General features: G+C 44.1%; 1 protein-coding gene across 3 annotated transcripts; it reads right to left on the minus strand.

Annotated features, from left to right (window-relative positions):
* Window positions 1-557: 557 nt before the first annotated feature.
* LOC147169624 (ubinuclein-2-like) lies at window positions 558-15648 on the minus strand. 3 transcript variants are annotated; one of them, XM_086082666.1, is made up of 17 exons: window positions 15007-15648; window positions 13317-13433; window positions 12553-12651; window positions 11663-11773; window positions 11487-11578; window positions 9120-9681; window positions 8911-8981; window positions 8589-8775; window positions 6997-7103; window positions 5602-5712; window positions 5353-5496; window positions 4850-4900; window positions 4719-4788; window positions 2846-4129; window positions 2416-2623; window positions 2056-2127; window positions 558-1937 (listed from the first exon to the last, which is right to left on the minus strand). In XM_086082666.1, the coding sequence occupies exons 1-17, from the start codon at window positions 15322-15324 to the stop codon at window positions 1891-1893; spliced, it is 3651 nt and encodes a 1216-aa protein (XP_085938792.1). In that variant the 5' UTR covers window positions 15325-15648; the 3' UTR covers window positions 558-1890. The 3 variants fall into 3 exon arrangements, with proteins under 3 accessions (XP_085938792.1, XP_085938793.1, XP_085938794.1); XM_086082667.1 differs by having other exon boundaries at window positions 4719-4761; window positions 15007-15647; XM_086082668.1 differs by lacking the exon at window positions 12553-12651.
* Between the last annotated feature and the right edge of the window lie 217 nt (window positions 15649-15865).

Genomic DNA, 15865 nt, shown 5'->3' on the forward strand with positions numbered 1-15865 from the left:
CAGTTTTGTTTCTGTTTCCTGTTTGTGACGTGTGAGCCGCGTCACAGTTCTTGCGCTTCCGCCGTCGACGGGTGCGAGTGTGTAGTGCACTAAGTGTGTCTGTCTCAGCGGTCCGAAGCATTTCAGAGTAGCTGCACATTAGTGTTAATTGATCCCAAACTTCGGATATTCTTATCTATTTACGTACTATTTATTGCTCTTACAGCTATGCAGTAACATTCTGTGGTAAAATCGATATACTAAACATAGCAAAATATAAATAATATACATCTGTGGTCTAGCACAGCCACAAAAATAGAAGCGTGATTTTAAATTCCAATGCTTCCATTGGCTGGCAAAAGATTTATCTTGACCTGTCAGTTTTAGATTTCACATAGACTAAATTCATTTGTAAATGAATTGAGATGACATCAATCTTATTTAAGAATTCTTACTTTTCATGACATTTGTTTGGTAGTGTGCAGTGACATCTTTATAATAGAAAATGCGTGCCTTGCATCAATGACGGTTTGGACACACTTCCCCTTAAAACCTCTATTACAGAGAAACCTGAGTCGTCATGGAAACCACCTGTTTTAATATTTGACACACAGGAAAGGGAAAAAAATCTATTAAAATAAAAATATCGAATGAAGCCACTGATTCACAGAGAAATGTATTATTGTTTACATATGTCCACACTCTATCCATCCTTTAGATACCCCCCCCCCCCCTTCACCCAAACAAAGTGTCAATCACTGCTGTGGGTCACACGACACACACCCCCACACACACACACACACACACACAAACTGGAGATCTACAACAACAATCTTTGGCGTCATTCTCGGTGCGGCCATGTCAGTCTCACACATGCACGCACACACATGCACGCACGCACACACATACATACAGAGGAAGGTGGAGGTCAGGAAGAACAGTTAACGGAGGTAATCAGTTAAGCACGAAGGAAAAGACAGGCGAGTTTGGGATGATTGGGGGGGGGGGGGGGGGTGTTCTGGTTACTTTTTTGCACATTTATCCTGCATAGAACATTTTTCTACCGGCGTCCAAACTAAGGCGCGTGTGTTACGTTGGAGAAATGGCAATACAGAAAAAAAATAATAATAACAAAAGACAAAAATCATTCAAGTAGGCTACAATCTTGTCTCGCGTCTCTCCCTGCTGCATTCGCATTTCAAGTCTTTATCACGCCACAATAAAAAGGTCCAGTGTGATGAAACAGCACCCAAAAGAAAAAAGAGAACAAAATACAAACAAAATAAAAACGTCCTGTGCAACGATGACTCCATATTGTCGGGAGAAAGTGGAATTCATTAACAGTATATTGTTTGCTTTTTCTCTACGCATACACATTCACCTCTTTCCGACACGCACGCACGCACGCACGCACGCACGCACGCACGCAGCATATCACATGTCCCTGTGTAAATTACAAATAATTTATCAATATTTATAATTTAAGCTACTACTTAACAGTCGTCAGTGGGAGCGAGAAAGAACAGGAGCAAGTGAAGCGACAATAAAAACTCTAAAAAAGGGGGGCACAAAGAGAAAAATAAGCGTCAGATTTCTTTCATGTTTTGTTTTGTTTTGTTTGTCGAGAACTCCGAGCTCCGCCGTTTAAATAGAAATTCTCACGTCCTCTCCTTCCACAGTGATCAAGGTCGCTTGATGTAAACATGTTGACAAAAAAAATTAAATTAAAAGAAGTCTTCTCTTCACCCGCTCTGTCTTGTTCGAGAAAGTTAATTTGTGTGCCAAAGTCCACCCAGGTCCATTTTGAATTATATTTATAATTTAAAAAAAAGACAAAAAGCTCTCTGGCGTCTCATTGGCCCAACCGTCAGTCAATCAAAAGAGTCCAATGTTGTTGCGATGGAGCGGCTCTCAGTGGCTTGGCTTCCGCTTGTCTCCGCCCTGACTTTGGTTGGTGTCTGATGGTGGGAGAACAGCACCAAGCATTTATTAATTGGAGGGACAACTTCCAAACAGGTTGGCTGATTTTTTAAAATCTATTATTTATTTTTAATGTGAGGAGAGACTGAGTCTTACCTGAGAAAGCAAGAAGCTGCAAGTGAGGAGGTAGAGCGGCCTGCGACCCGGACTGGAGACTCTTGTACAGCTCTGAGGGGGACACAAAATGGTGGATTAGGGAGAATCAATATATTTGATCTATTTTAGCTAGCGAGCTAATCTATCTATTTTAGCTAGCTAGCTAATCTATCTATCTAAACTAGCTATCTTATCTATCTATCTATCTATCTATCATAGTTAGCTAGCTAATCTATCCATTATAGCTAATCTATCTATCTATTTGTGTGCTTCGCCGCCATTTTGTGGCACCAATTGACAATTACAAACCGTTTTTTTTTTTTTTGAATGTCAAACATTTTGCCTTGGGGCAGCACTCACCCAACAGGTCGCTCTGTGCTAGGGGGTATCCTGAGTTGGAGCCGGGGGCCGAGCCCATGCCGGCGGGGCCTGGGGCTCCGGGGGGACTGAAGTTGAGCAGCGGGGGGAACTGGAAGGGCAAGGAGACGGGCACCAGGCCGCCCAGCATGCCGAAGCCCAGCGGCAGCGTGGAGGGGCTGCCCAGGAGGGGGCCTCCTGCTGCAGATACCTGAAGGCGCACCATAGAAGACGTCAAGACGGCTGAGAAACAAGACGGACGACTTCAAACAGCAAAGCGCTATAAAAATAACAATGACTGTACTTGACATTGACTCCTTTTATATCACAAAAACCTGCCATTCGAGCAGGGGTGTGTAGACTTTTTATAAGCACTGTATGCAACGTGTTCCTACGTCTTGTGAAATATCTTCAAATGTATCCCTTAAGTTACCTGTGAGAGGTGTGATGTCGTGGAGGGCGTGGCCAAAGCTCCCACCGCCGCCCAGCCGTTCCTCGCCTTTAAGTTGGGTCCGGCTGAGCCCACCAGCCTCTGCCTCTGGCCGTGATTGGCCGAGCCCGAGGGCGAAGGCGGCGGCGTTTTGTTTGCGACGGCCGAGGAGCTCTTGTTGCCGGTGGAGTTGTGGGCGCCGGTGGCGGAGGGAGGTTTGGGCGCCCCCGTGAAGGCCGCAGTCCCTTGAACGCTACCCGTTATGCCGAAAGGCGGTCGGAAAGTTTTGGGGGAGTATTGGTGTTTGGGGCCGGGTGGGTGCGAGGGCGAGGAGGACGGCGAGGGGGACGAAGAGGACGAAGAGGTGGGTGGCGGGGTGGCCGGCGGCGGGCGAGGGGTCAGCTTGATGATGGGGGAGGAGTTGGTACTGTGGGAGGGCTTGGTGAGCGTGGCCTGCATGGGTGTGATGAAGTTGGGCTGGGGCTGTTGGGCGCGGGCTTTGCCTTGGGCGGAGGAGGCGGTCTGGCACACGGGCGACGGCGACGACGCGAGGCAGAAAGACGACAGGGTGGAGTGGGGCAAAGAGACAGGGCGGGATTGGGGGGACGGCGAGTGCGACGGCGCCGTGCTGCCGTTACTGCTGATGCCGCCCAACTTGGGCCCGCCCTTGACGAGACTTTGAGGGACCCCTAAGGTGCCCGCTGCGCCCGACAAGCCTTTCTGATGATGGGGGGACATCAGAGGGGACGCCGCGGGCGGGTGGCGCTGCTTCGGGGGTGACGGGGCGGGGTGCGGATGCATCTTGCTGCCCATTATGGCGCTCGGCCTGTTGTTGGCGGTCGTCGCGGTTACCTGTCTCTGGCTGGGGGCGCCTATCGCCTTGACCAGACTGTAGGTGGCATCAGCGGGCCTGCAGGGCGCCCTGGAGGAGGTAGAAAAAGCCGTCGGTGCGCTCACCACCTTGGCGGCGGCGCACGTGACCTGCGGGGGGTAGTGGGGGGTGACGGGGGGCGGGGAGGAGGTGGGAATCTGCGGCGGAGGCGGCGACAAGGGACTGTCGGCGGCGCCCAGGCCCTTGGCGGCGTTACTGAGGAGGGCGAGCGCGTGCGAGATGGAGTCCAGAGACGGCGCGCTCAGATCCTCATCCAGAGAGTCCGACAGACAGATGAGCTCCGACGGCGACGGCAGCGGCGGCGGCCGAGTCGAGATCACGGAGGAAGCGGACGAGGCGGGCGCGCACAGGGAGGACGGCGTGGGCAGCGGAGCTTTGCGGACCCACACGCCTTCCTAAACACACAAAAGTACACACAATACATGAACACAAGTCAGACATGGGAAGAATCACTGACTTCAATATTCAAAAGAAGTCAACCTAAATTGTTTCTTGACAATAATATGTTGTATGCGACCTCACGAGTCTAAACTAAGCATTCTGATTAATATTGTGTTTGTGGAATATGCAGCAAAATCCAGCCGATTTTAATCCATCTCGGGGCGGCCATTTTGTCACGCTGTCAATTGAAAATGACATCACAGTAGCTCAGGAAGCAGCCAATCATGGTTAAGCTTCAGTAAACAGATGAATTCTTAGCGCATCTGCCCCAGTTCTGAGATATTTTTTTCCATCTGAGAGCTACTTCTTAGTGTTTCTGAAATAATTTTTACTCAACGTTATTATGAATAATGAAAGATATTCATTCATGCAATTTTGATTTCTCACAATGATTACAAAAACAGACAAATATCAAAATGCACTAAATAAATCTATGCTAGTGTTTACATGTTCATATGATTACTTGTGCAACATCCCTAGAAATTTACAATGCCCCACCGCTATATGTGCCTGGCAATATAAACATACAGCCGTGTGACAGACCTTCGCTTTGGCCTTGGGCCCCGGCACGACTCTCCTCTTTGCTCTGTAAGGAAGAATACGACAAGAAATACTGACAATCATTTCAACTCGAGTGCTCACGTTCATTTGACGCGGGAGAAATAAATACTCACAGGGTTCCAGTGAGGTGAATGTGAACCGACACACTCTCCTTAAACAAAATCCTAAACACACAAAACATATTTTATTGTTTTTCTTAAAAGTCTAAACAAATTAATTTCGGCTACACCTTTGTGGGTTTTTTGTTGTTGTTGAAAAGTTATAGAAACATAAGAGGGACAAAGTGAAAATTGTGTTATTCTAATGTTTGTCCAGCTGAGGGCGCTGTGTCTGCATTTTTTTTAACACCTCATCTACAATTCTGTACATAACTAACCTATGCCAAGGTAAAATTAAAAGGCCATGAATTTAAAACAAGTACTATACTGCGATGTTGATCCTTTGTCTTATCACTATTTATTATTTTAAAACTTCACATAACATTTTATTACTGACTGTCCAACGTACTCAAAAGACATTTTGCAAGACTTCACAATAATCTGGCTTGAGATCATAAATTTGACATTCGCTCGCTATCAAAGCCTAAACAGGAAACTGACACACATCCAAAACAGACCTGGCCTGCATCCATCCTTTGGGCCACAATGGCTTGACCTCATTCTCCAAAAAGGCCTTGAGGTAGTCCTCCACAGACAGCGAACACGGGCTTTCCATGTCATAGCAGCTCAGCTTCACTCGCACCAGCGTGCAAAGCAGACTCCTGCACGCACGCACAATAAATGAAAATTGCGACTGACGGACATCAAAAACAAATGTTTGTCTTGGATTTCAAAAGAAGCCTATGCAATGCGGTCCGGGCCCATACCTAATCTTGTCATCCCAGACAAACTTTTTGCGTGGACCCATCACCCTTTTCCCGGGTTTCTCCTCATCTTCCTCTTCCGATCCGTTCTTCTCCCCCTCCTCGGACTGCTGCCTACATACGCACACAATTATGGATGGGTAAGTCAACACAAACAACAACGTAAAAACTGATTATTGTACATAAATAATTCTTCTAACTAAAGATGTTGCTAGGGGTTTAGCTATTAATGGCTGTATTTTAGAGGCCATCTAACATGAAGGTGGAAAGACACTAAACAGTTTTGTATTCAACAGCAATGACATGAAGTTTCTTTTATGACAAAAAAAAAAAGACAAACAAAAAGCCATCACAATTTTTTATTGTCATTAACTCATTCACTCCAAGCCATTTTCACTGAAGCAACCCCCTTTGCTCCAGGCTGTTTTATTGGATTTTGACTGACTTTGCAAGGCCCACAGAATATTGTGTTCTATTGCTATAAACACATCTGTTTATGTTTAGCAGCAATTAGCATTAGAATATAGCTAAGTTTGATCATTATTCACAAATCTGCTTAGAACTTCGGAAAAATCAGCTTGTTTTCAACATGGCCCTGGTTGATCTCTTCTACTCTGCTGCCACCTGCTGGCCATATTTGTAATAACTACCATTGCTTCAACCATTTTGTGCAGGCTGCATCAAAGCCTGTATGCTCTAGCCCAAAAAAAACAACAACGTATAAATATATCTATGGGACATTTAAAACATTTAAAATAGAACGTATTTATACATTTTTGGGAGCAAATGAGTTAATCACAATACTTCAACAGTTAACTCACGATTAATCGCAAATTTTATAGTGAATAACTCACGATTAATCGCAAATTTTATAGTGAATGTACAATAAAATATTTTTTTCAAATTTTTCATACAATTGTTAACATAAAAGTGGGAAAATAATGTTAAACTAAAATAAATATAAATAATTCATAAAATTGAGTACTGTACGAGTGTGATATTGATTTGTGTTGAAGTCACTCTTCTGCCACTAGATGGCATAATTGCATTTGTAAGACGGTGACAGCGCCGTTTTTGAAATGTTTCTTTTAATATTGAGAGCCATGAAGTAACTTGTGAAATTCTGCATATTTTTTTAAATTGTAAAATACGACTTGACCACAGTCTCCACAAATATATGCATTATTATTCAATTCATTACTGCTCAATTTTGACGTGGGCGTGTCTGCTGCGTTGCGACTTGAATTCCCCCAGTACATCCATTCCAAGTAAGGAGCGGTCATTAATTGCGCATTCAAAAAACGAGTGGTGTTAAAGGAACTTCAAATGAACGCACTCATTTTGGTTTGGACACGCCTACTTTAAAGCAAACTGCAATAACATGCACTTTCAACTTACTTTGCCACCTTGGCCATGCAGTCCATGTTGTACCTGGCGATCTGCTCGGGCATCACACTGCACACAGCCAGCTTGAGCTCCAGCAGCGGCATCTGCATCCTGTCGTCCTGAGGGAGGAAGGAGGGAGGCTGCCGTTAGATAAATGCAGGATTGTATTCATGCGTTTCATCGACAAAGCTTGACCGGTTTTCAGCGGAGGCCATTATTCAAGTCAGCCACCTACGCCAAACACATTTGGGAATAGAAACGAGCTGACGAGGCAGAAACAAAGTCGGACAACTCAGGAACGTGACAGCCTTGACTGATGCCACTGCGACACTGTAGACAGCATTCTCATAAGAGGGATGGCTTACAGTCGAAGGCTGCAGTCCAATCATCGTTATTCGCGAAGCAACTCGGGTGATTAGTGATTATCAGTGAATATGTGCAGTTGGAGGTAGGTGGAGTCAAAGAAGGATAAAATGACAAATGAACATCATCCATTTTTTTGTAGTGACTACATTCGCCCGTGAGCTGGTTAATATGCACACACACACACACACAAAAAACAATCTATAAAATCTGGAGAAAATCTAATAAAACAAAAATGTAATCATGTCAAATTCAGACACTTTTCCTTTCAGGTGCACTGCAAATGTGTCAAATGGAGGTCATTTCACACATTTTTTGTTACTTTTATTAAGCTTGTAGGGTCACTTTTAAATTCATAATGGTCTCATTTTGTTTTGTTTTAATTTTTACATTAGGGATATGTTCAAAAGTAGCACAATGGTCGAGTGCAATAACAAGCATATTAGATAAATTTTATCGATTTGACAATGGGCCAAATCATTTGTAAATGAGGTTTAAAAAAAAAAGTTAATGTCCACGCATATAAAATCAGTAAAATTGTTAAATTACACTGTGGTGCTATACGAAATGGATAGCAGGTGTGTAGACTTTCTATTTCAACTAATATCATATTGTCGCTTTCCTGTGGAAAAAAACACATGTCCGTTTTTGTCATTTTTTTACGTTTATGGGCTGTAGGTGAATGTAGACATCCCAAAAACGTTAAAATGCATAAAATAAATAAATAAATAAAAGAAGACAAACCCCCCATTTTTTTTGACAAAATTAGATTCTATGCAGTCCCACTAGTCTACTAAATACTCTAAATACGGTATTTTGGTTAATATTGCAAAATCCAGATATCAATATCAGAAGGCGGCCATTTTGCCACTTCTTATCGAGTGAAAATGACATCATAGTTGCTCAGGTCTCAGGTAACAACCAATCACAACTCAGCTTCAGAAAACAGGTGAGGTGTGATTCGTTCGTTGCCTGAGCAACTGTGATGTCATCTTCAGTCAACAGTAAGTGGCAAAATGGCCGCCCCCTGAGATGGATAAAAATGGCTTCATAACTCATATTCCACAAATGTTATATTAATCAAAATGTCATGTTTGGACTAGTGAGGTCACACACAACATATTGTTGTCATTTTAGTGTTTTTCACAAGGCAGCGACAATATGTGAAACATCATCTGTGCACGCAAATACACATGAAAGATGAGAAGGATCTTAAAGTTCGACCCAAGTGTGGCGAGCACCTTTCTGTGGGGCGCCGGCGTCGGCGCGGGCCCGTTGTCGCACTGAGCCGCCCCCACCTGGATCTTCAGGCTAAGCTTCTTGAGCCGCTTGAGGAGCGCCTCCTTGTTACACGGCACGAAGGCCTCCATGTGCGCGTAGACGCCCGAGCGCACGTTGAGGGGCTGCTTTTGCACCTGGAGCTCGATGCTAACAGAGGACACACACGCCACCGGGTCAATTGAGCAGAGATGGAAAGAATGTGTGACCGGACGGCGGCGCCACGCAAAAGCAACGTGGTTGCCCTTGCTGGCAGTGCAGCAGAGCTGCGCTTGTCGTACTCACTCCAGCAGGATGTTATTCATGTCCAGGGTGAAAAATTTCTTTCTGCCCTCTTGATCAAACTGACGAGAAGCCTGTGGGGGGGAAAAAAACAGCTGAGTCAGCAAACAGCAGGTTAGTGACTGACTACGGGGTGTTTTGAGGACCGTGTGCTGTTGGAACGGTTTGTCCTTCGTTTTTGCTTCACCTGCCCCCATTAACATGCGACTCACCGTCCGCAGGTCCTCGATGCGTTTGACGAGAGGAGGGGGCAGCCCCCCAGGCAGCGGCGGCGGAGAGAACAGTCCACTGGAAGACCCCAGGCTTCGCCCTTGGACGCCCCCGCCCACTAATCCTTTTTGCCCGGGTGCGCCAACGACCAAAATGCCGTTCTCCCTGACCGTTGACGCAGCGTGCTGCTGTTCGCCATCCAATAAGCCGAAGTCCAGGTCGCCGAGGAGGTCCTGAAGCTCCTTCTCGTTGGCCGAGCCCAGCAGTGACATCACGGTGGGGTCGCCGGTCAGGTCCGCCAGCAAGAGGTCGCTGTTGGCGGCGGCGCCGGCTTTGCTGTCGACCGGTGAGTTGGACCCCAGCAGATGCTTGGCCGCGTCGGCGGCGCACGGCTTGTTGGCCACGCCTCCCGCCAGGCCCGCGGGAGCCACGCCGAGGTTATTCTTCCTCATCTGCTCTTTCTCCATGGTGAAGCGGCGCAACATGGCCGCCAAATACAGTGAGTCCTTCATCAGCTTCTTGCGCTTCTTCTTCTCAGGCCGATGGAGGCTGACAGCTGCCACTCTGTTGGGGAAGTTCTCTTGTTAATTTTCTCATTTTGCACATACTAAAAACATGACGACAAAATAAGTACAATTTAGTATAGCTAAAAAAGAGATTAGGTTTTATTTCGGATCTTAAATGTACTGTGGATCAAAGGGAGCAAAATATAAAGAAGCTACATAAGTGCATAGAATTTCAGATAGAAGCGCCTGAAAATGTAAAATGGGATTTTGGGGGATCTGACCTTGATCAAACTTTTTTTTTTAAATGCAATATCAAAAATATTTTTAAAAATTGTCATGGGCAGAGCTAAAACGTAAATTTATTTAATTTTATTTATGTATGTATTAATTGTTTGATTGGCTTTTATTCATATACTGTACAGTATTTCATTTCTTTATTGGCATAGATGAAATTCTATTGAGTTAAAGAAAATTTATTTTAATGGCGTTAATATACCATATACAAGCAGTCAAACAGTGAGTACATTTTTTTGGGACACCTATAAAATACAGATAGGAACTCTATTCTATTCTATCCGCGCTCGTGAAGACACAATGGCTGCCGCTGCTATTTTTAGCTCTTGTTTTCATGTTTGACTTATTTGGCCAATGTGAGCGTGGATAATGGAGCGCTTTTCTCCAAGGTGGCTGCGTACTGACAGCGAGTCAGCATGCCCGCTGCCTCGAGATGCAGGCGAGCGCTTCCGTCTTGTCACGCAGGCTTCATTAGCATGCTAAAAGTGGACCGACCTTTCATGACATTTTCTAGCATTTCATGCTTTTGTGTTCAATTAGAGCGTGATTTACAGGGGAAATATAGTATTAGAGAACATTTTATTTTTAATGACTTGTATCTTCCTATTTGTAAAAACGTGTATACGAGCAGGCAAATTCCACCTCACTGTTACATGTTTAAATAATAACCACCCCCCACACAGTTTCCCTACTCATGACTTGTGGCTACAATGGCTGAAGATCCGGAGCCACTTTCAAGTGACAAATATCTGAAACCAATATCGTGCAGAGGCACGCCCTGGAATTTCCCTCTCTGGAGAGCCATAAAAAAAAAATGCTATGTTATCAAAGTCGTGGAATAACTATAACTAAAATTGTATTAAAAAAAAACCACACATTTACATAATAAATGAAAAACAAAAGTAACTTAAAAAAATGATAATTAACCACAATTATATTTTACATTTGCAAAACAACTTAAAACTAAACCACAATTAAAGCAAAAATGTCTCTCTCAATTATAAGCTTTTAAAGGTTGCATTTATTTTGCCTGTGCCTGTTTTATGACACCTGTAAGTCCTTACAAGGTTCAAACAGTCATTTGGAAAATGTAGTGCTTTCATTTATCCTATATATAGCATCGTTATGTGAAAAACACTCATGTTCATGTTTTTTTATTTTTTTTTATGTTTTTGGGATGAAACTGAACGCAGACATCCTAAAAACCTACATTAGTAACTAGTTTAAATTTGTTATGTTATATATCATCGTTGTTATGTGAAAAACACTTATGTCCATTTTTTTTCTTCATTTTTATGTTTTTGGGATGAAACTGATTACAGACATCCTAAAAACCTAAAAAATAAAAAAATAAAAAGACAAGAAAAAAATAGACATAAGTGTTTTTCACATAGCAGCGACGATGTATTAAAAAAAAAAGTAAAACTAGCTTAACTTGAAGAAAAGTCAAAATGGCATAAAAACTAATTAAAAAGAAAAACCCATACTATTACAACCATGCTCAAAAGCTGAATATGTCCACTTTCCGTGATGCACACATGAGAAGCATCCATTCACACACCCACTTACCCTTGTTTAGGTTCATTGCTCTTCTTCTCTTCCTGGTTGGTCAGCTCCTTCTTCGTCCTCATCTTGGCCTGCTCACTGTCGTCATTTGCGTTCTGATACGAGAGGATAACACATCAATCAACTCAGCAAATGTTGTGCTTCTGATGCGCAAACGGAACAACAAAGCTAAAGCTCACCTTGTCGTCCTCGCCCTCGGAGTCGGAGGCCGCTCTGAACTGCAGCGTTCCGGTGTTGATGTAAAAACCGCCCAGCTTTGTGGTCAAAGACGCAGGTACCAGCTCGTCATACTAAGGGACAAACAGAAAAAAAACTCTTTGTTGCCATTGTTCATTGGGTTTTCACAATTAAACAACACGAAACAAACTCAAACATCCTGAGTTGAGCACAGACCTTCGCCATGGCTGAACAACTCAAATAGTTGGTGAATTAATTGAGCAATATCAATCAGTTGTTTTGTCTCTTGATAACAATTTATTTTCTATGTGTTCATTTGTGTTTTGAGTGCTGACGAGGGTGTGCAAATGTCACCAATACTCTATTATATATTAATGGGGTTTATCTTATCTGTGTGTTAATGCTGCACTCAAATTGGGTGGATTTTGGGTGGAGGCCTCATTCTGATCCGAAGGTATCCAATTTCATGCATTTTTGTTTCTTTCACTGCCATGACCCACATCTGAATAGTGCCCCTTGAAAGCCCTAAATATATATTAGAAAAATGGAATTGTGCTTCTTCAACCTTTTGTAAAAACCAGCCTTTCAATCAATCCTGCTAGCCCAAAGACGTTTCTATTGCCGAAAAAATTAAATAAAAAGTCTGACACTAAAAAAAAATAAAAAAAGAGAGAGCATAAAACAAGCTGTGATATCATCTAATAATGTTGAGTCATGTACAATTTTTTAGAAACAAGATGAGTGCCACTTAATGAGAGTGTTACCGTCAATGTCACTGTTGTCACGACAGATGAGTCAGCAAAAACAACAGTGACGCCAGTGGAGGCAATCTGGTTTTGAAAAGTTTAGTATCATCTAATACAGTATGTATTTGTAAAAGGGGAGTACTCACAGCCTCAGAGTTATCAATGAAGGGGTCTGTCTCATCATAGCCAAAGCCAATATCAATCAAATCCTGCATTCTGTCCTTTCTCTTCTTTGTCATGTTGCCCTGCGCACAAATCACATGAGTGGATCCTACTTAAAAGTCCATCTTACAAACAAAAGTGATGGCATAACATATAAAGCAAATAAATGCAAAATAGTCAATCCGATATGTGTTGTTATTCGCCGAAAAACTCGCTTATTTTGTGTTTTTGCTTTCAGGCCAAAAAAATAAAAGTATTGCTTCGCCAAAAAGCTTTGGGCGCCACCTTGTGCCAAATAAATGTGTTGAAGTGAGTTGAGGAAGTGAGCTTCTTTTAGAAAAAGGGGTCCGCTCCATCCCTACATCCCGAATAGTGCAAGACTTCTGTTTACTAGTGTTGTTCCAATACTGTTTTTTGCAGTACCGGGTACCGATATCGAAGTTGTTGTTTTTTCTCAACGTGAAAAAGCTGTCCTGCCATTGGTTCAGGGCATTCAAGGGCCAATAGGATATCTTGACTCGGCATGCATTGTCCAGTAGTTATTTCATAATAAAGGTTGCTAGAAAAAGCTTCCGGTTGTTTGTGAATGCCAACACAGAAAAAAAGTTAACTTGTATGTATTTTTATTCTTATTTGTCTTTAAAATGAATACCATATTTGCCCAAGAAATGTTTAACTGCGATATTAATTTTAAAACAACATGAAAAATGCAAAGTAGTTGATACATAAATAAATCATAATGACTCACATATTTATTTTCGAACTTCTTCGCCAGAGCCTCCACCCTCAGTCGCTCCCTCTCGTCATCGTTGAAGGGGTCGTTGGGGTCAGGGGTCGGAGTCACACTCGGAGGTTTGTCCTTCGGCTGGAACCAATATTAGCAACTGATGTTAATTAACTGCAATAAATTCTGGTTAACGCATCATCGCATATCATGGTAGCTTTTAAATAACGTAAAAATATACCCACTGTAGTCTGTAACCAGTACCACTACGCAGCATTCCACATTATTATGCAAATAATGATTTTTATAAATAGTACATGCAAATGGCACTCAGCATAATTTTCAAGTCATCATCTGTTAGAGAATAATTTGAATGTTTTCAAACAAACCTCCCAATGACAACAGTATTTTTTCAACCTAAAAAGTTTTTGATCAAATGCACTGCTCCAAATTATTATGCACAGCAGTGTTTATCAAGACATTGTTTAGATTGTAAAGCACTATTTGTTGAATCTGTAGCATTAGGAGGTCATGTTTGCTGAAATAAAAACACAACATAAGCAGTCAAATTACATGATCTGGGCCTATTATCTGATAGCAGCTTTGTAATTCTTACATCCATTAAACGTTTGAGTTTTTGCACAGCTTCTGCTTCAATTTCTTTTTGCAGGATGTCAGAATAGCCAAAGAGACCTACTGCTTGGATGTGAACTGCTTCCCACCCTCGTAGGCCCACCAACAAAAATTTAAATATTAACCATTGGATAAAAAACGATTAACCAACCACCGGACTGTAATAAGATGAAGCTACTCTAACATTATGCATAGTTTGAAGTTGAACCACAGATTTGTTTACATTATTTGGAATGACTTGTGGTTTATTGACTTCTGTGTGTGTGTGTGTGTGTGGGGGGGGGGGGGGGGGGGGTTATGCCACACTTGGTTAGTAAGATTTTATTGATCACAATTAGATTATTTTTTCTAAATCGTGCAGCCCTTTTTTTCTCCTTTATATATAACGGGTCATGTAATACTGTCAAGTTTTGTAAAGCTGCAAACTCCCTGTACATTTCTGAGGCTGTACTTTTTTTTTAAACTTTTACTTTATTTTTTACTTTGACATCACTAAATGAGTCGAATCCGTACTTGTAGCTACACCAGAACCCCCCCCCCCCCCCCAAGTATCTGTACTTCTACTAAAGTACAAAGTGGAAGCACTTTTGCCACCTCTGGCTTGCAGTGGTGTAAATAAAGCAATCGGTGGTGGGGCCCAGGTGGAGTGTGTGACATGCTACATCCTGGTGCTCATCTCTCAGCTGCAGCCTAAGGGCCAGCGAGCGAGCAGCGAGGAGGAGGCTGCTGCATGTGGCATGTGGACGCCTCTAATGGCTGTGTGACTGTTGCTGGGCAAGCAAGAGGCGGCGGCACAGGTAGCAGCACCACCACCATGTCATTATGAGCCCGGTCGTGTCACAGACAGCCTCCACTCGGAATGGTGTCCAAAACGACCGAGTTGGGAGTTGAACAAGAAGCCTCCCCCCCGCCTCCGCTGGCTTTCTGCTTTGGTCTTCCGCGGAAGGACAAGGTGCACTTCCCCCCTCCTCCTCCTCCTCCTCCTCCTCTCGTCTTATCAAAGCCATGACAAGTCCACACAAACACGGAAAAGTGCAATAAAATCCCGAGTCCGGTTCACTAAAGTGAGGGGGGCACGTACCTTGAGGTTGTGGAGGAGTTCGCCGTAATTGAACTCGGCAGAGGCGCGGTCGTCGGGCTCGCTTAGGGGTAGGTTGAGCCGCACCGTCGCCCTCTTTTCGGCTCCAACCTTGTCCTTCTCGCCGGCGTTGGCGAGATGGCTGGCGGCGCCTCCTGCCCCGGTCTCCGTCAACCCTTCCGCCGCCACCGCTACGACCTCGTCGTCTTCGCTTAAGTTGTAGTCGGCCTCGTCCTCCAACCGGCGTTTCCTCGACTCCGAGGCAGCCCCGGCCGCGAAGGCCGACAGGGTGACAAACTGCACTTTTCTCGGTTCGGCCATTTGGATGAGCCGCCTTCCCGCACCTCTCTCCGGACACACGGCGAGAAGGAGACCAGGATACTTGGCCAAACTACTCCAAATTGGTGCCTTGAGGACGGTTCCGCGAAGCCCCAACGGCTGCTTAGCGGCTACGCGGAGGTGGAGGCCTCCTCCCAACCATACGAAACGGACTCCAGGGGATGCGACGGTCGGGGGAAAGTTGTTTTTCCGGCAGCTACTCGCATCCTCGATGTGCTAAGGGACCGACACATTCACAGGAGCCATCTTGGTTTTGGGAGTAAATAAAATATCAGACGGGGGAAGAGGGGTCACTGCGCATGCGCGCACACGAGGACCGGAAACGCCGTGCCACTGGAGCGGTGGGAATGCGTCCTATCAGCGGCTGCCCCGACCTTAGACCCGCCCCCCGCCACAACAGGCGATAATAGCAGCATTACTACTACTTTACTCCTTTAATGACATGGTTAAAGAGTCTGGCGGAGCGACGGGCCGGTAAAAAGAAGCTTACACGTTGCGTCGTGACGTATCATAAAGCGATAAA

Source organism: Leptonotus elevatus, chromosome 8 (assembly GCF_054856555.1).
Source record: "Leptonotus elevatus isolate MCC_2025b chromosome 8, RoL_Lele_1.0, whole genome shotgun sequence".
NCBI classification, from domain to species: domain Eukaryota; kingdom Metazoa; phylum Chordata; class Actinopteri; order Syngnathiformes; family Syngnathidae; genus Leptonotus; species Leptonotus elevatus.